Genomic DNA, 24,968 nt, shown 5'->3' on the forward strand with positions numbered 1-24,968 from the left:
CCTTAACCACCTCACTTATAAAACTGTTTTTCTGGTGGCTATCGCCTCCATAAGGAGAGTCGGTGAACTGCAAGATTTGTCGGGGCAAAACCCTTTCTTTGTGATCCACAAAGACACGTTGGTATTAAGAACACGCCCTAGGTTTTCACTCAGGTTAATTTCTAAGTTCCTTGTCAATCAGGCCATCGAAATTACCAGCTTTCTGTCATGATTCCTTCCCCTCATGTCCCCAGCCCTCCAAGATGTCAGGCTGGTGCCAGGTCACAATCACCTACATGGCCCTCAAGGGCCTCTCCATCCCTCCAAAGACCCACTTGGAGTCAGACTTGGCGCTTGTGGCACCAGACTCACTCACTCCCATAGAATAACATTGGGGATTGGACTTGTAGTGCATTGATGGGGACAAGATGGATGCCCCCACATATTTCGGTTCCCAGAACTGCATGTGCGGTCTAGTCTTTTGGGTGTGGTTCAGCCCAGAGACACCTGGGATACCCAGAGACTATTTAAGCCACACCCAGGCTGAGAAACATGCTTTGCGTTTTCTGCACCTGCAGCGTGACGCTCAGTGTTCGGATCGGTCTCCAGTAGGCCTGCATCTTTCTTCTGCGCTCAGCTCCTGCAAGAACAATGACAAAGTTAGGAACAGCCTTACCTTGCAGCGCTTCTACCCATCATTCATAGTTCCTTCTGTTCTGCGGGCATCATTGGCGGTGTCATTCCCATCCCAGCACGCCGCTTCCTAAGGGAAAAGAACAGAAAAAAGGCATTAGTAAGCATTCTGCAAATCTTCGCTTATTTTTAAATACTGTACGAGCTTCAAACGCTTACCTGAATCCCAGCTGCTCTGGGGGAACTCTGTCTCCGGAACTTCTCATCCATCTGCAAGAGGGAAAAGACACTCCAGGTTAGCGTGGAAACCTCTAGAGGCGCTGCATACCGCGCTTACCCACCGCATTTGGTCTTCATAACTGGCATCCACGCTGAAAACGTTGCGGCACCTAAAAGACACAGAAAAAGAACTCAGTTCAATGCAAATACGAAAGGGGTGCATCGCGCTTTCACTCACCTTCAGCGCTACTCATCTCAGCAGCACGCCGCCATCCCCGGACGCCGGCCATCATCTAAGGAAGGAAAGGAACGGAGTTAGAGAACTGTTCAAAAGACTCCTTATACTTACCTGCCGGACTCTTGCCAGTGAAGTAACTAGGCAGCAACAAGCCCGCATCAATCAACGCGCTCCTGTGCTGAAAGCAGGACGGAGAGCACACTATCCAAGAAAACGAGGTGAGCTGTGGATCAAAGGGAAGGGTTGGACTCCAGGGAAGAAGGGGTTCAAGCACACAGACAATAGGGAGTTAAACCCTACCAATCCTGTGTTTCAGGCCCAGTCTCCAGTCGAATAGCCTCCAGGGAAGGGTTTGAGGTCGTAAGAGGTCAGAACAGGCTTAGTGACGTCCCCGTGGATACCAGGTGAGCGTTACACTTCCTTTCAAAAACCAACAAGCTCAGCTGAGAAGAAACTCCATGCACTGTATGTAAGGAGGGCGGTCCTTTACTGTGTAAACAAGACCAGACCGCTAAGGAAAACAGATAAACTGTTTGTCTCTGCAGCTCCAGACAGGGTAGGGGACCACATTTCCAAAAACGCCATCTCCAGATGGATAGTCCGATGCATACAGCTCTGCTACTCTCTATCAAATAAAACTCTTTCACACGAAGGGCCCACTCCACCAGAGGTACAGGAACTACCTTGGCTTTTATCGGTAATGTCCCGCTGGACATCATTTGCAAAGCAGCTACATAGAGCTCTGTCCACACTTTTACTCGGCACTACTGCATTGACACTTACTCTAAAGCAGATTCCCAGGTGGGACAAGCGGTGCTAAAACATCCATTTGCTGCTGTACCGTCTTACAACTCAACACCTTCTCCAAACACTGCTTGCTAATCTATGCATCATAGCATGTGATCTAAGCAGATTCCACAAGGCTCAGCAGGGATACATTACTCACATGGAGTAGGCGTCCAGATTAGTTGGTCCACTAGTCCAACGGCTGAAGCACCGACAACGGTCTTCTGAGATCTTGCGAAGGAGCAGGGCTTCACTGGGCTAGTGAGTGAAGAGGTTGCTGGCCCACTGCAGAAGTCTTCCTTGGGTCGTCAGCAGACTGCTCTTCATCGTAGGATTCTTGGCTCCAACGTAGTTCTGAAGAATGTCTTCCTCTTATCCATTCGGAGCTGGGAGCAATTCCAAGACCACCATTGGCATTGATCTGCCATGTTCAAAGACAGTAGTTGTCCAGTTAGGGACAACTACTGGTTTCACATCTACCCAGCAGCAGCCTCTCTGGCACCAAGGGATGGGGAACCAGACTATCTCAGACATCACACAATAAGGCTAACTAGCCTGCAAAAGCAGCAGCTTTCCTGGGCAGGTGCATGACCTTCTATGGGATTTCCTGACCTGTGAGGGCAGGCAGAAGGTCCAACTACAATATGGCCAAAGAACAGCGAAAGATCATGTGGCGCAGTCATCTTAGGGTGCTAGCCACTTTTTGTAGCCATTTGCAGTAAACGGGAAAGAACATGTGTAAATAAAAATGGTCACGATGTTACTGCTGCCACCTTGTTTTAAGCACATATAAAAAGTGATAACAAATCCAAAAGATAGTTGAGAAAACAGTTTCCCCATTGCACTGCACTGTAAGTTTATATGTGCAATTCCCAAAATACAAGAATCGCAAAGAGAAACAGTTTCCCAGTACTGACTAGTCAGTTTTCCCATAACAATGACCAAAAGGCAAGTGAAGCTGAAGGCTTTACTTCCCTTCAAAAGGTCAGGACAGGTTAACAAATCCACCACATTTAGGTTGTCTCATTGATATCAATGGAGGGAAAGGTGCAAAAGAGAAAATCATACCTAACCCATGGCCTCGCAGAATCCGCCCACATTGGTGATTCTGAAAATCCACCTTGACACAGCATAATGCCTTTTTGGGTAACGTGAACTCAAAACTGCTGTGCCACACATGTCTGCCCTTTTCTTTGGCTGTCTTCCAGACTTCTCTAGTCAAAGAAATATCGTAGAAGGAACCCCCTTTCCCAGGCAAAGTGGCATTGTGCGCACATGGCCAGATGTGGGGCGCAAACCATCTGGCCCCAATCCACACTCTGGCCAGGGTTCTGTCTGTTGCTGGGCAGTTATCGGGCAAGTTCCAGTTTAAATGATACTGGTCGTTCCCATTGATGTCCGTGGGTGTGACCCTGGCTGAAATATAGGATAAAAGATTGTCGTTTGAGCCAAGAACCCTCTGAAGAGCTGCAGCCTGCTGAAGACCCAACAATGCCCAGTGAGACCTCCAGCCAAACCCTGTTGAAGCCCTCCCTCTTTGAACCGATCTCCTAAAGGCCATGGTCAGGGCTTTGAACCTGGTCGAACTAACTGTTCTGGACCTCTGTGCACTGATCCTGCCCTCTGGAGCCTTTTGCAGTGTCCCAAGTCCATCCTGTGGGCTGGCCAGGTCTGTCCAGGGATGCTGCTGGGCACTGGTCATAGTTTATAGATCAGACATGCAACTCTAAATGTCTTTAGCTTGTGGCCTACTTTCCAACCTGAAGAGGGGCCTTCCTGGAGCATTTTTTGTCTACCACAAGTTGCCTGCCGCTCTTCAGTGCCATGACCTTTGCTGCGGCTTGCTTCCAATGTGCCTATGTTGTGCTGCCTTTTTTAAACATCATGGAGAATTCTCCTTGTAAGTTGTCCGTCCTGTAATGAGAAATATCCATGGAAGAACAAGCATTGCATGCCCAACCACTGCCTTCCGAGAGACCACTACAAAAAGCGCTGTCCATCCTGTAAATTGTTTAAACGCAAAACAAAGTAAAGGCGTACAAAACATTGGGTTGCCTACGCCATGCAGGCTGAGGCTTAAACTGCTAACCCAATGGGTGCAAAAGTCTCTAACGAAAGCAAGGCTACTATGGTGAACAAAGTGATGCTGATGACATTATGGGTTCCGCTGAATCTGATGTGCCACTGCCCGCCTCCGATAAGCAAGCTGGCAGTCCTGTGATGGAGACCACACCCGGTGACAAAGGCACACATTAACACCCCTACACTAAGGACACCACCCCTACCCATTTGTTGACTAAAGTAAAAAACATGGGCATGCGGTACAGGGAAAAAAACATCCCTGCTGATCCCAGCTTGAAATGTCCTTTTTGTCCCCCAGGCCCTCGTCTTCACGTTCGCCTCAAGACGAATGTATACATTAGTTTACCGAACCACACCTGTCTAAACGAAAATCTTCACACTCCGAGGGTACGTTGAAACACAGACCAGTTTCACAAGTTTCCATGTCCTTACAAGGTACGTCAAAACACACATAGTACACATCAGCTTCCTCTACTTTGTCGGAGTCTTTAAACTGAAGGTGATTCAATAGCGCTGGATTTTTATAAAGCTTACTATACGGTATTGGACAAAAAACATTTGAGAACTATGCATAAAATGTCATGTTTTGTAAACTTTCATGAGAAGAATCCTTTGAAACTAAAATATTTCGATTTGGGGGTGGGAAACCCACCCTCCTGCTAAATTTCAAGTTACAATCACGTGTCCAACACAACAGTCATTTCTTTAACTGGTGAAGATTAAGCTCAAAATGAAGGTCTGCATATAGATAATCTAGGTGATTGAGGTGATGTTTACATTGAGGATGTTCAAGGGCAGTTTCACGATATACATAAGATCAATATGTGGATGATCCTAACCTGTGCTGCTATAGCCTGAAGAGCAGCCTACTGCTTATTCCCTGATACATGACCAGATTCAATATAATCTGATTATTAAAGTAGCAGATCATTTTTGGATCCACAATCAAGAGGCACTACGAAACGCGTGTCGATTAAATTGTGGGGGGAGAAAGTCTGTTGGACAGTTTATTCCTCTGCTGCAATCAGTTACTAAATTGATTCATCCTTTAATTTCACCTTCCCTAACCAGGGCAGTTAATCCCTGTATCGAGAAGACTTTTAAACTTGCGCCTACTGATCCCCTCTACATCAGGGGATATTTGAAACCCGACTCCATAGTGGTGACAATCACAAGAAAAAGCATGGGCACTCCTTTAGCATCCGCTGAGGCACCACCTGAAAATAAGAGCCAAACATGATATGCTCTATGCAAAAACATCAACTTCAGCAGCATATCCGATGCGCATCGCTAACAATACCACCTTATTAGCCAGCTCCGATTGGTCACTATGCGGCAGTGTCAATTACCAACCTGATACCGTTCCTGAACACTTACAATCACAAATTAAAAAGACGGTGGCTGGGGGGCAAACAAGTTGCCAACAGCATATTTAAAAGCCTCTTAGATGCAGCAGACACCGCTGGTCGCGTCATTGCTGAGGGTACCATTTGTAAATGTCACTCTTATCTATGGCAGTCTGGTTTCAAACTGGAGACACAATCAACACTGCAAAATATGCCCTTTGAACCCAATGTCATTTTTGGTAAAGCAGTGGATGATGCTCTTGACACGTGCAGGAAGAGCATGACACCCATAAGACTATAGGCAAAATCTCGGGGTGTCTAACACACAACTCTCCTTTTGCAGGGCTACTCATGTACATCACAGGCAGGTTCTAGTCTGCAACCTTCCACTCCATGGTGTTCCTCCAGACTTGATCATCCCCCATATCAATCCACTTTTCAAAGGGGCTACAAAAGGGGAAGAGATGGGGGTAGAGCTGCTGCGCTAGAGGTTCAGCAGCCACTGAGCAACGACACTCCTATAGGGGAATCACATTTCATGATTCACCCACGCATGGGAGTGGGGTGCTGTTGACTGTGTCCAAGGGCTACTGCATCGAGTTCTTACAAAAACACAACGTCCTCCACTAAGGCACAGGAAGATGTCACAAGAACACCAGTAGATTCGACAAGCAGAAATGGTCTCTACTACAGAAAGGCGCAATAGAGCTCGTCCCACCTCACGAGGTAAACAAGGGTATTTATTCAGTGTACTTCCAGTTTTCAAAGATGGACTTAACTATGCGCCCTGTGTTAGACCTAGGTCGAGCCAATACATCGGATTAAACCACAAAAGTTTCTCTACTCTAAAAGAAGTAAAACCGCTCCTAAAAGAGGTAGATTACATGGCAACGTTGGATATGAAAGATGCACACTTTCATATTTCAATGTTGCCATCGCACAGAAAATACTTGCGCTTCAAAATAGCCAACGCACACCACCAGTTCAAAGTGCTCCACTTCGGCATATCGTCAGCACCAAGGGTGTTCACCAAAGTACTGGCAGTGGTGTTGGCTGAACACTTACACAGGCAATGCATCCCAGTGCACCCTTATCTGGGCGACTGACTCATAACTGGATAAACACCACAGATGTGTCAACAGCACTCTCGGGCCATTGTCGACCTTTTATTCAAATGGGGGTTCTCAATCCATGAGGAAAAAATCAAGTCTCATCCCCAGTCAAGTAAAACAGTTCCTGGGTGCATTAATACGAACACAAGACTGCTTAGTCTTCCACTCCAACCAAAGAGTACAAAACATGCCGATTCAAATTCCTCATGTCAGATAACCGTGTGAAAGGCAATGCGCCTTCTCGGGATGATGGCATCATGCACCTACCTTGTCCCACACGCACGTCTGTTAATCCGTCCAGTGGAAGAGTGGCTGGCGAAACAATTGTCTCAAGCAAATTGTCAGTAGGACGATCTAGTGGTCATTTCGCAATCGCTAGTACAAGCACTGCAGTGGTGGTCCAAAGAAAACCTGTTGAAGGGAAACCCCTTTCGTAGCCCAGCAATACAAGCCACTATTAAAGACTCTTCACTCTCAGAGTGGGAAGCACATTATCTCCAACAAAATCTGCTCATGGCTCTGGACACAAGAAATTTAAAAATAACACATCAACCAACTGTTGCTAGCAGTTGTCAATGTTCAATATAAGGTACCTGGAAAGACAGTTTTAGTCCCCAGATATCACTACTGTCATGTTCTATATAATCGAACAGGGCTGGACACACTGTCTTTCCAAATGAGCCCATAGAATTTGCAACTGGTCTCTCTGCCACAAAATATTTTTCCTGTGTGAACAAGTTCAGGGGAACACCACTCTCTGGCAGACAATTTAGGCAAAGTTTACAGCTGCCCATAGAGCATGAGTGGCAAATACACCCCGATATTTTACAAGTCTTCACACAATTGGGACAACCAGACATAGAGCTCTTTGCAACACATGAGAACGCACAATGCCCAGATTACATATCCAGGTATCTCCAGACACAGTCAAAGGGGAACGCTCAGTTGATGAATTGGTCAGGGAGATTTGCGTATGCACCCCCGCCCCCAGTACAAATGAACATAACCCAATATGAAAAAAATACTCAAAACAGTCTGAAAGGCATTCCGTTTCCCCATAACAAATGAGCAAAAGGCCAGAGGAGTGAAGCTGAAGGCTTCACTTTACTGTCGGATATGGTGTAAAACAAAAGCAACATTTTGGGGGGTCCATAGAATATGGAGGAAAAGTTGCTCAAAGACAACTTTCCTAACCGTGATCTAGGGCTGCAATGAGTCCCCACCAAGCACCACCAGAACAACCAGAAGGCCTTACGTACCACCAAGAAGTCAGGGCGGTGTTCAAAACAAGCAAAAAGAAAGGGTGTCCCATAGAAGTCTATGGGAGGAAAGTTGCATCAAAAAATATTTTGTAATGGCTATAATAGGTTTATTACAAATCAGATATGAGCATTTATTTAATTTAGATTGTTTTAATGCTTTTTGGGCCTAAGGAGATCGGCGCACACATCCGTATTTCCAAATGAAACCGAAAATAAATGAAATTGGAGCTACTGAGGTACACAACTATTAGTTGAATTGTTTTAAAATCCTTATGAAAGGGCCTCAGCATAGGTGCTAAAACACATCCCACAGACTGGGCAAAGCAACACAGAAGGCATGTTTAGAAATTTGAGATTCAGAAAACTTTAGCATAATTAAGTGAAGCTCATCTTTGCTGGGAGCGATTCTGGAACTGGCAGAAATCTGCCAAGTAAGTGGACCGGCATAGGACTACATCTGTATAGGCAATATGGGCTAATGTAAACCGAATCAGACACTCCAGAAGGGAGCCAATGAAGCCCAGCCAGTAGACAAGAAATTACGTAAGGGACCAGAGAGCACATTTAAGTAACCAATCAATATAGCATTATGCAAGAGAACCAAGGCTTGCATCATCGTGCGAAAAGGAAGTTCACTCGGAGAAGAAGATGTAGAGGTCTTGCTTGACAAGTTCTGGAACAGAGAGGCACTTAAGGACAGCAGCAAGGCAGCCATCGGATCTCAAGTACATGGTGCATGAGCTTCAGTGGAGCACAGAAAGCCTGCAGAGGATGAGCTGACTGTGCCATGCATACATTCTTATATTGGAAAAACTACAATGTGAAAATATGGCAAATATTGTTTACTATTCAAAAGCCACAACAGAGCTCATGGTTAGGAGTATATTGCTGTGATTTAATATTCAAATCTGGTTTATGTATTTCCAGGACACTGACAAATATCTGAAACGCTCTGATTGAGTTCACTGTAGTGATTAACCTTTGAAGCGGAGTGATATTGTGAGCAATACAGAAGTGATGCTCACAAAACCTGACAGCCCGGTCTCGTCTTGCAAATGTAAAGTAAATCACATAGGCAACACATTCAAAAATAGTGTCATTCATGGTCATACAATTGCTCGAACCTTGATTCCATTCAGCTAAGGCAGCCTCTGTGAACTCTGAATCAGTCCACTTAGGCAAACCGGCAAAGGAATGCGTAATGGAATCAATAGTGGTTTAAAAATCCCAAAGTCAAGCAACTGTACTTTGTTGCTTTTGCATGATTGAGTGGAGAACGGATACTACCTTGTAGGGGTCATACTTGGAAGTACGCTGCAGCCAGGAGCTCACAAATGGGTCAGTGAGCTTGCCTGTGGGACTGACTGTTTGGGAGACCTCTTGAATAAAGATCCTCTGAGTTTGCCCGCAATGATGTATGCAGACCTTTATGCCGTAGCCAGCACTGATTGGGTAGCCACCAAATGCTGAAGTAATGCATGACTGACAGGAGATTAGGATCACTGATGAAGAAAAGTGGACACCCTGGAGCATAACCTTGGATGCTTCAGGATCAAATCTCAGTAGTCGGTCTATTACTGACCAGAGGAACAACAAATGCTCTAGGCTAGCATATTTTGGACTCCAAGAAAGTAAACTGTGAAGTTCTACCTCAGATAGCCATAAGGAACCTTGTACAATACTACTTTGTCTTGATACAATCTCGTAATTGTGTTTTCTGTCCCCTACAACCTCCAGGGCTCACCTGTGCCGGTTGGCCTCTTAATACATAAAATTGCACCTTTATCTAGTCCTGCCATGTGTATTGCCTCTACTGGGCCACTTCTTCTGCAATTGAATAGTGTAGTGGGATCCTGGCACCATCCTCTCAATGTGGAGACCTCCAGTTGTTTGTCATGTTACACCTTTTTCCAGCCACATACTACGACGCCAGTTTAGTGTTCTTAATGCACTCTTTCTGAAATCACTGAGCTGCTCGTTCCTTTGCTGGATTTTTATAAGTGGGTTAAGATGAATTTTTAAAACCAGCCATGAGGCAGAGTTATGACTGGCTACGGTGACTATTGCCTGGAGTTTGACACATCTTCCCAATGGGAGGTGAGCCTGCTACGCCCAACACCCCATAGGGGACAGAGCATGCAGATCCCTCCAGCCGGGACTCCCTTTAGCAGTCAGGGAAACCCCAGAGAGAGACTTAAATCACCATTGCTTTCCTCCAGAGACTGAACACCTTGATGGTCCTCAAACCATGTTGGGGTTGTACTTCATAGTTAGGGGAGCGGTTGTGTCATTATTCTGAAGAGTACAGTCTATTTCTATGCATTGAAGTAATTACCTGTTTTTCACTTGTGATTGAATCATATGCTATTTCTCTCCTAAGGGTGAATGTATATATATGTTGTAGAAGGGTTGTGTGACCAAATCGTCCTGGTATTTTTATCTGCTCATTGTTTAATGGCCCAATAAATGATTGTATAATTATACCTGCCTGCCTAACTGAATTTACTGGTGTTGCCCTGTGCTGTGGACTCATAGTAGCCTTCGACCACTCTCATGCTCCTCCTGAGACAAAGCTTTGCCGCTCTGCTACTTCATCTTGATTGGACTTGGCTAAATTATTTGTCTTCCCTGTTCAACATAATTGGGTGGCCTTCCAAAATCCTTCAACCTGGGGAATCCATCTAAACAGCCGTTTTTTATTCACAACTTTATATAGAATATATTTTTCAGTCACATGCTTTGTAGATATTCCTTTTTTTTTATGTGCATATTTTACCACCCATCTCGCATCCCTTCCTGATAGCGAAGCCTTGAATGGTCTTCAAACGTATCACTGAGTCAGGACTAACTTAAGGGAAGCTCTGTAAATACACTATGAGCTGGTCTTCCCCAGTCCTCACCAGACGACCTGTGGTATATCAACATGTGATCCCAAAAATCACGTGGGTAATTTCTATGCTCATTCTCATTGTTCATTCCTCCCCTTTCTGTATGTCTCACTATATTGAAGCATTGATCCATATTAACAATTGACACACATGTTTGGGATTGAGGACTGTGCTATGTCCTGGAAACAGTACTACACAGGTGAGACAATATTTTCAGTCTGTATATGCAGTTTCCACCTCATTGTGTTGGCTGAAGGGATCAATATTTTAAAACCATAGCCAATGGACTACAGAAGCTTACTAGGTTAGTTTTCTTGAATCTTTATCTTTAAGTGTCTTGATTGGGATATAAAATGATTTTTTACAAACTTTTGTTTAGCTAGAGGTTAACTTTGGAGTTCTCAGAGTGTCAACATCAATGGAATTTACTAACTTAACTACATTTCTATTTTCCACCAGTGCGCAAGTTGGCCCCAAATGAGTTTCCGCACAAGCTTTACGTGCAGAACTACACTTCGGCAGTGCCTGGTACTTGTCTGACTGTCCGGAAGTGGCTATTTACAACTGAAGAGGAGGTCCTCTTGAATGATAACGACCTAGCAGTCGCCTATTTCTTCCACCAGGTAACAAGAATCGGGTGGTGCAGAGAATGTAGTTGAAATGATACGTAACGTTAGCAGAAAGGGGTTAGGTGAGGGATTGGAGGTGCTTTTCTTTCCTTGGGCACTGGGACAGCTTTGGAGCCTTTACACTTCTAAAACAGTCTGAAACTGAACTTAGGAGTATAAGGCCAATTTCACCATTTAATAGCCACATCTATCGTGCAGTTTTTTTTTTTAGAAATGTCTGCCATCCAACCAAGTGGCCAGATTCTTTGGGTTTAAAAATGAAATGTTACGTGACCGAACACTGTTTAAGCATTTGCCTTGAGTTCGAGGGTAATGGAAGGTTGAAAGATTAGTTGGCTTGTATATCATTTAACATTTTATCAGCAGTCGCACATTGTGCTGAATCACCACACGCCTTTCAATTTCTTTCTGATCAACAAGTGGCATGTCACTGCTACCTTTTAAATTGAGGGTGAGACTTTCTAAATACTTGGACTATTAACAATGTAATGTGCTGCATTTGGTTTAACTTTTTGAAGCAAACCTCACTCACTTTATGCTCCCTTTATTGGCACTTAGGCACTTGACGATGTAAAGAAGGGTTACATAAAAGCAGAGGAGAAGTCCTATCAGCTGCAGAAGCTTTCGGAGCAGAGAAAGATGGTAATGGTAAGGTGTTGTCACATGGCCATATCGCACATGGCAGTCTGTACCATGCTCATCTACACTTGCTACACACTTCAATTCACATTTTCAAACTACCCAGCACAAATTGCCACCTACACAACAAACTTATTCACTGCTTGTAACTTACCATTATAATTTGACCACTTGCACCATCCACACACACTCCATACTGTGCATCAATGCAAACCATCCTATAAAAGCCAAATTTAAATGTCCTTCTTTGAGGTTTCACTGCACTCTTTACCAAGTGTTTCCATTTGCCTAAATAGAGAGGTTTAATTTGCTAAGATCTGCACCAACCAAGTCAAATGCAGTGCGTTTCTAGTTTTACAACTACTGATCCCTTCTTGGATGTTAATTAAAACCATGAACCGTGTGTGTGTGTGTGTGTGTGTGTGTGTGTGTGTGTGTGTGTGTGTGTGTGTGTGTGTGTGTGTGTGTGTGTGTGTGTGTGTGTGTGTGTGTGTGTGTGTGTGTGTGTGTGTGTGTGTGTGTGTGTGTGTGTGTGTGTGTGTGTGTGTGTGTGTGTATATATATATATATATATATATATATATATATATATATATATAGATTACATGGGCGTACATTGTTTCTCCAGCATGGGGTCTGGCATGGATTCACATGCTCATGAATATTCCCCGTCGTCAGGCTGGGAATCCTCGGTAAAGAAAAATCAGTTTCGTTTCTGATCTGTCTTTCGTAGTAGTAACCAATCACTGATCTCTGCGTCATACTGACCACAGCCAATGACTGCCATCTCCCTAAGCCCCGCCTCTGGCAGCCATCTTCAGATTTTTACCGCACGTTCAAGTGTTGGGATCCTCGTGCTATTGCTCTCGAGCGTTAGTGCTTTTTTCGCGCTTTTTCTTAGGAAAATGTTCTCTTTTTCGGTCAAAAGAGCCTCAAGCTCCACCGTTTATCCGATCAACGGGGACCCGTGTCGGATTCTTCTACGCCCCTCAAGGGTGAAGATTTCGTCAAGCCACGCTTTTGGAGGACTCCAGAAGTTTCTCAGGCCCTTCTTGAGCATGGCCCAGGAAAATGGAAGCTCGACGCCCGGAAAGCTGTTCAGGGTCTGCCCTGGATGCTAGCTTCAGAATGTCTTTAAGGAGGACGAACACTCCCTTTGCCTCTACCGCCTGCATGAGGACAAGACGCACGTGGAGAAGGACTGTGCGTTTTGCGGCAGTATGTCGGAGCGTACCATGAAGGACCGCCATCTGCGTCTCGCCAACTGGCTGGGAGGGAAGAGCCCGTCAGGCAAGAAGAAGAAGAAGAAGAAGAATAAGAAGTCCGAGCGGTCTTCTAAGACCATTGAGGGCGCCCCGGCGATGGGGGTCCAACAGAAGGCCAAGCACCGCAAGTCCGCTGGCACCGGGAGCGCCGAACGGTCGGGCTCTACGGGCGCCAGGCAGGGCGCATCCTCCCCGGCGCCATCAACCACGAGCCAACGCTCTGGCTCGGGTAAGAGGAAGGCCGAGCACCCGGCAAAGCTCTTGGAGACCCCGGTCGTGCTCGAAGGCCCCATCGGAGGGGGGAGCGAGGCGGTGACCCTCCCCCCAAGGAGAAGGCGGTGTGCGCACCTAAGGTGGTGAAAGCCTTGATCCATCCGGCCAAGGCCTCTATCGAGACAGTCGCGGCGGCCCTGGCTCAGCCTGTGGAGGCTACACCAGTGGTGGCGACCTCGGGGCCCAGAATCTCCCTGCCACCGCAGAGGGAGACCTCTTTCATGCCCATCGATAGGACCCCCGTGAAACCTCCGACGGAGAAGAAAAAGGGGGGGGCAGGAGGTCGTTGTGGATTCGGCCTCAACCTCTGAGGAGGAGCTGATCGAAGTCTTAGGCCACGACGTTGGCGTGGAAGAAGACCATCCTGTCGGGAGGGACCCCGACGTAGGAGACGACGAGAACGTCGAGGGTGCCGACGGGGCTCCTGACCGCCCATCGGAACCCCTCAACCAGTGCCGCAAGACAACTCGGCGGCCATTTTGTTGTTGCTTATGCTCAAAGATAAGGACGAGACTGCCGTTACCACCAACGGAGGAACCGCTCCCGACGGGGGACCCGGAGCCAGGCCCTTCTGGGAGCCCTCCTCTTAAGAGAAGGAGGATTCATCCTCCACCTCCTTTTCAACCATCGTGCCCTGTTCAGCCTTCCTCCCCGTCCACGACACGTGGGGCTGATACGGGGACTGACACGGCCGCAACGGGTACAGACGACGAGGATCTCCCGTCGTCACCTCCCCCCCGGGCTTCCCCGCCCGACGAGATTGGATCGTTTCACGCCATGATCGCCAGGGCATCCGAGCTTTTCCAGCTCTGCCCGGAAGAGAAGAAGGAAGGTTTCCTTTATCAACGGCGCAAGACCAAGAGGAAGACGGTCCTCGCTGTACCTCTACTGGACGATATCTGGGATGAGGGTCTCTCCCACCTCAAGAACCCATCCACAACGCTGGCGAGAAGGGATCGGTATGAGAAGTAGTACCGGGTCCCGGACGCGGCCCCCTTGTGCCTTCGGGCACAGCCGACCCTGGACTCGGTCGTCTCTGCGGCGGCCAGGAAGAAAGCGGGGGAGGGGGGCTCGGCCTCTACGTCAACCTCCCCGCCGGACGGCGAGGGAAAGAAATTGGACACGATGGGACGCAGAGTCATCTCATCGGCAGCGACGACGATTAAAGCTGCCAACGCCTTGGCTATCGTAGCCTGCTACGACAGGGAGTTGTGGTACAAACTCGCCCCCCTGCTGGACTTCCTACCAGACGACAAGAGGGCAGGGGCCCTAGAGATCTTGCAGGGAGAAGTGGCGTCGGACCACGCCATTACGATTGCGACGGACATCGCTGACACTGGATTTCGACAGTTGGGCAACGGTGTGTGCCTTAGGCGGCGTGGATGGCTCAAGGCTACTGACTTCTGTCAGGACGTGCAGACCAGAGTCTTGGTCATGCCGTTCGACGGGAGCAACCTGTTTGGGAAAACAGTGGACGATTCCCTACAAGCCATCAAGGCGGACACAGAGACGGCCCGGGCTCTTGGTGTTCTCCAGCAACGACGGCTGCCCTTTCGGAGCAGCGGAGGCAAACAGGGTGCCTCCAAAGGTTCCGGCGGTGGATTTTCCACCTATCGTCAAGCGGCCCGTTTGTTGTCACAGGAAACCTACAGGGGACGAGGCAAGTCGGGCGGACCCCGCCGTCGTCGCCAAGGAGGACAAGGCGGCAAAGCTTCGTCGAAGCAGGACTGAATCGGCCGTGGGGTCGGGCCCCCACCGAAGCACCCCGGTGGGAGGCCGGCTGGCGAGCTTCGTCAGCGTGTGGGAGTCCATCTCCACCGACCGTTGGGTGCTGGACGCCCTGGCTCAGGGTCACGCGCTCGAGTTTCTAAAGAGGTGCCAGCGCGTCCCCCCTGTGGCCAGGAAGGAACATCACGTCCCTCAACTCCTCTTGGAGGTAAAGGCGATGCTCAAGAAAGGCGCCATTGAGCTCGTCCCAAAGAGGCTTCGGGGTTCCGGAGTTTGCTCATGATTCTTCCTCGTGAAGAAGAAGACGGGAGGATGGCGTCCCATCCTGGACCTACGACGACTGAACAAATTCATCAAGGCACTGAAGTTCCGGATGGTCACCCTCCAACACATCCTGGGTCAACTGGAAGAGGGCGATTTCCTGTCGTCGTTGGATTTGGACGATGCCTACCTCCATATCCCCATCCTAAAGGGACACCGAAAGTTTCTCAGATTCGTGGTCCAAGGGCGTCACTACCAGTCAGAGCCCTTCCCTTCGGATTGAGGTCGGCACCCAGGGTGTTCACCAAGTGCCTCGCACCGGTGACGGCACGGCTGCGCCTAGAGGGGATCCACGTCTACCCCTACCTGGACGACTGGCTCATCCGAGCAAAGACGAAGGAGCTTGCCGCGGAGCACACGGCAAGGACCGTCCAACTACTCACGGACCTGGGATTCTCCATAAACTACACCAAGTCCCACCTGGTGCCCGCGCAAGACGCACTGTTTCTGGGAGCGAAGCTTGACCGTGTCGCTTCTGGCCTCTCCGTCGGAGGAAAGGACGAGGGCCATCTTGGACAAGGTGCAGCGGATGCTGGTTGCGGACGCGGCCAGGGTGAGGTCCATCAAGTCCCTCTTCGGAATGATGTCTTCTTGCATTTATCTCATCCGCCTCTGCAGGCTTCGGATGCGCCCGTTGCAGGAGTTCCTGGACGCGCGCTGGATCCGGACGACGGGCAGCTTCTAGGACAGGATCACACTCGACGAGTGTTTTCGACGAGCGATCCGGTGGTGGGGCACCCGCGTGCATCTGACGGCGGGCATGGACTTCCAGACCCCGAGCCACCAGAAGACAGTGACCACGGATGCCTCCCTGGAAGGGTGGGGAGCGCACACCGAAAACCTGCACGCGAGGGGTCTTTGGCTGCCGGCGGAGAGGTCCCTCCATATCAACGTCCTGGAACTCCGTGCAGTGTTTTGGGCCCTCAGGTCCTTTCTTCCGTCCCTCAAGGGCAAGGTGGTGAGGATCTTCACTGACAACACCATCACCATGTTCTACATCAGGAAGCAGGGCGGTACCAGATCCCCAGCCCTGTCCAAGGAGGCACACTATCTGTGGCATTGGGCCGTCGCCCAAGAGATGTTTCTGGTGCCGTTTCATCTGGCAGGAATAAAAAACACCATCGCCGACTCGCTCAGCAGAGAGCTGCGCTCGTGCCACGAGTGGGAACTACGACAGGATCTAGTGGACCGCCTCTTCCGACGGTGGGGCACACCCCAGATCGACCTGTTCGCGACGGCGACGAACTCAAAGTGCTGGAGGTTCACCAGCAGGTTTCCCCAGCCTAGGAGAATGGGCGATGCTTTCTCGTTCCCCTGGGAGGGCCTGTTCCTATATGCGTTCCCTCCATTGCCGCTGCTGATCCGGCTCATCAACCAGCTCAAGAGGTCACGGTGCAGGATGATCCTCGTCGCACCTGCGTGGCCGAGGCAGATATGGTTCCCGGACCTTCTGGACTTGTCAGCGTCCCCGTCAATCAAACTGCCAATGGATGCGGATCTTCTCTCCAGGGAAGGAGGCTCCATCTTCCATCACGACCCGAAGTCGCTGAACTTGCAGGCCTGGCTCCTGCAGCGTTAGAGTTTGGAGGTTACGACATACCGGCCGACTGCAGAGAGGTTCTTGCAAAGGCCAGGGCGTCCTCAACTCTTAAATGGAAGAGGTTCTCTGTCTGGTGCCACGCACAGAAGATTAACCCTCTACGGATTACGGCTCCTCAAGTACTGCTGTACCTGCTGATGCTGGCCAAGGCTGCGATCTCCCGATACACCAGAACCACGGGACGGACGTCTTTGTGGTCTCATCGTCTGGTGAAAGAATTCATGAAGGGACTGTTCAGGTTGTTCCCGCCGGTGAAGGCCCCGGCGTGGGAGCTCAACGTGGTGCTGACCAAGCTCATGGGACCTCCGTTCGAGCCTCTGCACTCGGCTCTGTTGAAGTTCTTGTCGTGGAAAACAGCGTTTCTTGTGGCCATCACCTCCGCACGACGGGTGGGAGAAATCCAGGCCCTTTCCTGCAAGCCACCGCACTTGACTTTTCACGACACGAGGGTAGTGCTCAGGACGAACCCCTCCTTCATGCCCAAGGTGCCGTCGGACTTCCACCTCAACAAACCCTTGGTGTTGCCTGTTTCCTTCCCGTTGCCTTCGTCGCCGGCTGAAAGGACTTTGCACGCACTGGATGTGGCTAGAGCACTGAAGTTCTACGTGGACCGCACGAAGAGTTTTCGGAAGACGTCACAACTTTTTGTGAACTTTGGACCTGTCAATCAGGGGAAGGCTCTCTCGAAGGCTTCCATTTCCAGATGGCTCTCCGGCTGTATCATGTACTGTCATCGGTTGGCAAACCGACCTCTGCCTGGCCGTCCGAGAGCCCATTCCACCAGAGCGATCGCAGCTACCACGGCGTTCCTATCTGGTGTGCCCTTGCTGGACATCTGCAGGGCTGCTACGTGGAGGTCGACGCACACCTTCACGAAATTCTACTGCATCGATCGGGAGTCCAGGGTCGGCCAAGCAGTGCTGCGCAACCTGTTCGCCTAAGGTGAGCCTGGTGAGGAGGTAAGAATTGCTTAATGTTGAGTTTTTGATGTAATGCTTCATGTTGAGCCTTTGCCACCTCCCGTGGTTGTGCATGTGTGTACTGCTATGTATTCTCTTATTCATGAGCATGTGAATCCATGCCAGACCCCATGCTGGAGAAGGAACAAGTTACTTACCTGTAACTGTTGTTCTCCAGCATGGGTCTGGCATGGATTCACATGCGAACCCTCCCGCCTACCCCTCTGCGGCTCTTCACTTGGTCATACTGCCTCTTCACATGCTACCAAATCTGAAGATGGCTGCCAGAGGCGGGGCTTAGGGAGATGGCAGTCATTGGCTGTGGTCAGTATGACGCAGAGATCAGGGATTGGTTACTACTACGAAAGACAGATCAGAAACGAAACTGATACTGATTTTTCTTTACCGAGGATTCCCAGCCTGACGACAGGGAATATTCATGAGCATGTGAATCCATGCCAGACCCATGCTGGAGAACAACAGTTACAGGCAAGTAACTTGTTCCTAAGACTCCCTGTTTTATGATGATATTGTGCCATTTCTGTCTGTATTTAAACATTTATTTTCTGACTTTTTTTCTGTATTTATCCACATTTATTTGTTGTCATATAAAAAGATCATTTGCAACCCGTATGTTTCTGCATTTATTCTAATAAACACATTCATTTATTAAAGCACACAGCAAGAAATGGTAGCTCAATCTTCTCCATGACACCAAACAGTTGCTCCTGTGACTGCTGCTGCCTTAAGAGTTATGCTGTCAGCAATTTGAAGAACTTTAATGCTTTTTTATACAACTTTTCTCTCTCGATGCTGCCAATCTGCAACGCAATTGGCCTGTGATATGAGTGACATCATAGGGAACCAGAGACACATGTTTTTCAATTTTTATAAATAGAAAGCAGATTGATTTCCGTCTTTTTGTGTAAAAAAACAGTACACACGGATAACTGGAAGCGTTAATTGTTATCCAATCCCTTACGGGGTGGCACAGTATTAGGGAAGTTTTCCTAAAGTCTACCTGTGTTAAGTTTTTATAAAACTATCCCTTGGTATACAGGGACGACTTCTAGTATATGTCTTTACTACTCAAGATTTAGGTAGTATGGCAGAGCAGCCAGGCTGATCTTAGGAGGGAGATGTGAGCTGTAGGTAATTACATTGAACTGATTAAATACATAGGCCCAAATAAACTCATACACACTTGTAGTTACAGTAAAAGTTATACATTTTATCTACACATGGTTAAGCTTAAATCTCATGTACGCATCATTTCAAACTAATCGGCACAATATAAAACTAAAGCAATACTTCAGGTTAGTAAACCATAAATTAAGAATTATACAAAACTAGGAAGAAGCCTACAGTTAAAGATTGTTTGTTGATTTGCGCACCTTATCGAATTTTGAAAAGTTCTCATTTAGTGTGAAAGACAAGGAAGATGTGTACAATCTGTTTTGGGGTCAATTCAATGCCTTGTATGATTGACTATATAGGCTGCGGATTAGTATGACAAGTGGGTAGAAATAGTGTAGGAAAAGGAAGAGGAAATGAAGAGATGGGGAAGGGGAAAAGAAGAGGGGAAAGAATTTTTTTTTTCTTCACTATTATACTTTTTGGGGGATTTGGTTTGGTGTCTGTGTGTTGGTGTTTGTGTGTATGTTCTATGTTAAATACTGTTGCATTTTGCTCTTTTATTTACAAAAATGAAAATGTTCTTAGTATGTCGGAGGGATCATTTGATTATGCTGTTTATTGATATGTTCTTTAATTGAATAATTTTGATTTGTGTTCTCTGGTTCACTATTCCTTTCTGTATTTGATTCTTCTGTGATTTAATTTAATGACATACTAATAAAGATATTTAAAAAAAAAAGAATTATACAATTGAACACCGGTCAAAGGTGACCAGAATCACTTGTAGCAACTCAGAAAATATCCTGTTGTAGGAATAAAAAGGTCAAGCAACACCAACAGCAGGTCAGTACTTCAAAAGACTTATTACTTTTCAAAGGCCATGAAGCTTTAGCAGTCCAACCCTATCTAGATACGAGTTCTTCAAATTCAGATTGGAGTTAAGCAGGTACACAGATGTCATCCAGAGGAGTCTTCAATTACAAATAAGTAAAGTGCTTTTGTTAGTCAAAAAGGTTTCAGGGATCCTGGGAAAGGCTCTCAATGGGCGCACAAGCGTTAGTCCTGGGCAAATGGTATGGGCGAACAACCAAACACCAGAATCGGCACTCCAGCAACAAAGGAGCGACAGAATGACTCAATGTATGTACTACCACGAGTCCCACAGAACCTGAGAAGTTCTGAAGATGATGTAGCTGGATTCTTTCATGGTGCAGCAGCGGTGGACCCAGTCTTCTGCTCCTTGGTCGTGGTGACAGAAGGTGGGACTCTGGAAGGGCTGTCGCAGCAGCATTCAAGAGAAAGGACTCCAGCAAAGGATTCTTCGTGCTCTGTCGTTCAGCCATTTCGGCACCTTTTTTACAGACTGCAAGTGTGAACGTTTACCACCCGGTCAATCTGCCATGATTCTTCGCTCCTGCACTCTGGTGAGGGGACTTTGAGGAGGGGGGGGGGATCGTACCTCTAGAGTTCTAGTCAGAGTCCACCAAAGTTCTGGGCCGATTTGTTCATGGGCATACTATGCACTGTAATATGGTGGGCTGTCCCAGGGTAATGGCGGTTTGCAGCCAAGGAAGGTAACAGCACGTTATGGGATGGCTAATCTTGCAGGTCGTCTTATGGCCGATCTGTCCCACCAGTCAAAAGGAGCTCCGCTGTTGATTAGAAAACTTGGTTAGGACACCAGTAGTATCTTCGATGTTGCTGGAAGGTGCCGTAGGCGTCTCTGGTCGTCTTGTTTGGTTCTTCTGTTCCAGTCGTCAACTTGCCTTCTGCCTCAGGATCCTTGCCTTTTATCAAGAACCCACACTCATCTGCTGCAAACTGTCCCTGGAATTTTTTCACATCGATAAAGGTGCACCTGGCGGCCATCTCTAGGTTCACGAGGAAGAGACTGTCGTCTCCTTTATTCAGTGACAGGTTAGTGAAACACTTCATGAGGGGTTTATTTCGAACTTTTCCCCCAATAAAACGTTTTCCACCAACATGGAGTCTCAACGTAATGCTGGCAGGCTTAATGAAACCACCCTTCGAGCCTATGGCCACCTCGGCCATGAAATTCGTATCGTGGAAGTTGGCGTTCTTAATAGGTATCACGTCAGCTAGGAGGATCTCTGAACTGCAAGCGTTGGTCGTAGACCCTCCATACCTAAGATCCTTTAAAGACAAGGTGGTTCTGGCAACTAATCCTACTTTCGTTCCGAAAGTTCCTACAGTGTATCACAAACACTTGTCCATTGTCCTCCCTACTTTTTTCGGGACCCCATCATTGGCAGCTGAAAAAGCTCTTCATACCTTGGACGTTAAGAGGGCCCTAAAATTTTACCTACATCGTACACGAGAACTCGGGTCTACTCGACAACTGTTCAACGCGTATGGTCCGTCGACGAGAGTAAATGCAATTTCTAAGCAAGGACTGGCTCGGTGGGTCTCGTCGACGATTTCGTTTTGTCACTCCAAAGCCGAAAGGCCGCTGCAAGGGCACCCTAGAGCCATTCTCCAAGATCAACGTCCTCTTCAGCAGCATTATGGGCAGGAATTCCACTAACGGACATATGCCAGGCTGCGGCATGGTCGGTGCCCCACACGTTTACCCACCATTACTGCCTTGCGAGGCAGCATGCGGACGAGGTGCAGATGGGAAGAGCAGTCCTGCGCCATCTGTTTCAATAAGGTAAGCTCTGCACTGTGGAGAGTTTTTTCTACCTGTTGGTAACCGTATGCTTTATGGAGGTACAGATATATGGGTAAACTTATTTCTTGTGTACCTATGCATTATGTATTTTTTGTGGATGTATGTTGCATTGCATTCTCACCACCGTCTTCCAGTTTACTGCTATACAATCTATTCTAAGCATGTGAATCCATGAAAGATCCAATGCTGGAGAAGGGAATAGTTTCTTACCTGTAACTTCATTTCTCCAGCATTGGTATCTTTCATGGATTCACATGCTCCCGCCAGCCTCCCCAGGATGCAATGTATAGGTTTAACCCTTCCTACTTTGGAGGGGCCGAAATCTGAAGGGAGCCGCGGGGGCGGGGCTTTTATACCTCGACGTCCTACGGGGCATGCGTATGCGGGCCCCAAAAGGATGTAGATGGGACACAAAAGTGTCGGAAGTTTTCCTATAGGAAAAGGCTATATATGTGTACCGAGGGGTCCCAGTCTGACGACGGGGAATATTCTAAGCATGTGAATCCATGAAAGATACCAATGCTGCAGAAATGGAGTTACAGATAAGAAACTATTCCCTTCTCTCAGGCACACCAGAAGACAAAGGACAGCAGAGTTCAAGGATCCTTCTCGGTTTCCTGTCCTCGCAGACACACTGGACCCTTGGCAGGCTTCTGAAAGGATTCCTGCCGAAGACAAAACTCAAACCAGGACCTCCCCCATGTAGAATATCATAAGGACCAAGAAAGGACAAGCACACAAGATATGGTGATGAAAGAAAGAATCCACCATTTTGGGTCAATGGTGACCCTTATATGCATAACCTCAGCTATGAAGACAGCCTGCAAGTAATTGCAAAAAAGTTGGTACAACACGTCTGCTGCCACCAGCCACAAATGTATGCTTATCGCTGTAACCGACATGTTACAGGGGCAGTGAGAAAGGGGATACAAGGTAACCCCTAAGCACTCCGCATAGGGTTGTATGTGCTGATCTCACAAAAGAAAAGGCGAAGGAGGATAAAGAGTAACCCTCTAACCTTGGAAGAAGCTAGACAAGGTTCCCATAGTTGGAACAAAAAGAATGAATGAGGGGGAAAAGGTTCCCCTCCAAAAAGGTCCTAGCGACCATCAAAAAGTGCTTGTGTCTGACTGGTAGAAGGGATCTGGCATAAAAATGAAACATCTCCCTAACACGTGGGCAGGACAATGTACTAGGGCATCATTGCTTAGTAGCAGATGCTTCCTCCCCTCTTGGGGTCTGACCTTCGTCACGTCTATATGGTCTTCGGATTCACAGTCTGATTTTTGTGCCCCCCCGATTTCCATACCAAGTGCTTTTGCTGGCTGCATATGTGGCTTGTGCTGTGGGCCTGCAACACTTGTGTGTACTGCAACTTTCCCCCCATTATTTCCTATGGAGCCCCATTCTTTTTGCTCAGTTTCTATCCGGTCCTGACTTTTTTGAAGGGAAGTAAAGCCTTCAGCTTCACTTTCGTTTTGGTCATTCTTATGGGGAAACTGATCAGTCCTTCAGACTATCAGTACTGGGAAACGGTTTCCCTTTTTGAATCATTGTACTTTTTTAAATCACACACAGCACCTTAAAGTGCAGTGTAACATGGAAACTTTTGCATCACCCTAGCTTTTTTACACTTCAGTGTTTTGGTTACTTTTATACATGCCTGAAAACAAGCTGATTGCAGGCAATATATTCTTGCATTATTTTTAGTTTGCACATTTGTATTTACTGTGTATGGCCACTAAACGTGGCTAGTGCCCTAAAATGGCCATGTCACGAGATTTTCACTTGTTCTTTGACCTTATTGTTGTTTGGCCTTCTTTATGCCTTGCTAGGTCAAGAAATCTCTAAGGTCATGCACTTGCCCAGGAAAGCTGCTGCTTTTCCAGGCTAGTAATGCCTTTGTGTGAGAGCCCAGGAATTGGGTGGGACTGTCTGGTCCAACTCCACATCCATGGTGCCAGAGAATCTGGGTGTGGGGTAAGGGTGAAACTAGTACTCCTCCCTGATTGGACAACTACCATCTGTTTGAAAGGTGCAGATCCTTACCATTGATGGGCTTGGACTTGCTCCCAGCCTGAATTTTGGATAGGAAGACTCCTCTTGCAGCCTTTTATTCAGGTCCGTGTTTGAGCCATGAATCCCTCATCGGCGACCGAAGAAGACTCCGAAAGAGGCGTGGCATCCCTTCCTGCATCTGCCCCATTGAGGCCCTGTGTTGGACACCTAATTTCTGAAGACCAGGACTAGAGGGATCAGCTAGTCTTGACACTTTCTCAATGATTCAGCTGTCCTGAGCCTTCAGAAGTGTCCCTAGACCACCCGGTGGAATGACCAGCTCTCTCATGGGCTATCTTCCCAGAACCGTCGCTGTTCTGCAGTTGCACCTGCAACTTTGGTTGTCGCCAGCTTGTTTCCTTCCCTCTCCGAATTCCAGCATCCCAGTATCAATGGATCTTATGCTAGAGAAGCTTCTGTGGCGATGACTGTGTGTGGGGACGAGTCGCAGGAACTCTCATTCCTTAGTTCTGTGATGTCCTGAAATGCAACCTTCAGCGACTCGAGACAATCCATAGTCATCTGGTAAAATCAGTCGAGGGTGGGGGAAGTGAGCGAAGTTTACCTGCCCACACCCATCCTATAAATAACAATATAAACAAAATAATCGGGATGGGGAGATCCAAAACATCGACACAGAAGCGCTAAGTGTGTGGGTTTATTATGTATTCACACAGGACGTGGTAGATGGCTTCACAATTTAATTTACATTACTTCCGATAAGCACGAAAGTTTAGATGAAGAAGACGGACAGGGTTGGTTTATGCAGTAGTGACACAGGTGGGTGTAGGCCTCTGAAGTATAGAGGTCAGCACTACACTGGGATACATGTTGCCTCATATATCGAGGGGGTATAGGAACCCGCAGTTACACAAAACAAAAAGTGCACACAACAATCTTTGAATTTTAACGGGTGCAAGTAGTAATACAGTTGTGATAGGAAGTTCGACACAGGGAGTGACACAGGGTGTGTTTCGGCCAAAGAAAGTGGCTTGGTTGTAGCCGTCTTTGTGCTGGCCTTCGTCAGGAAAAGGGGCACCAGTGGTGGTGCTGTCCGTGCTGTCTGTGGGTAAAACAGAGCTATTAGGATCTCGGGTGGTTGTTCGTTGAGTACTATAAGTA

General features: G+C 47.7%; 1 protein-coding gene across 3 annotated transcripts in view; it reads left to right on the plus strand.

The window, feature by feature from the left end:
* Positions 1–24,968, plus strand: part of SNX27 (sorting nexin 27) — a 990,538-nt gene that overhangs the window by 450,901 nt on the left and 514,669 nt on the right. For 2 of the 3 annotated variants that reach the window (XM_069650534.1, XM_069650552.1), the window contains exons 7-8: positions 11,005–11,168; positions 11,733–11,822. In XM_069650534.1, coding sequence (XP_069506635.1) covers positions 11,005–11,168; positions 11,733–11,822 — 254 coding nt within the window. The remainder of the gene's footprint in view (positions 1–11,004; positions 11,169–11,732; positions 11,823–24,968) is intronic. The other variant, XM_069650543.1, reaches the window with a different exon arrangement.

The sequence above is a fragment of the Ambystoma mexicanum genome, chromosome 1p, assembly GCF_040938575.1.
Source record: "Ambystoma mexicanum isolate Mex_15411 chromosome 1p, UKY_AmexF1_1, whole genome shotgun sequence".
Lineage (NCBI taxonomy): Eukaryota > Metazoa > Chordata > Amphibia > Caudata > Ambystomatidae > Ambystoma > Ambystoma mexicanum.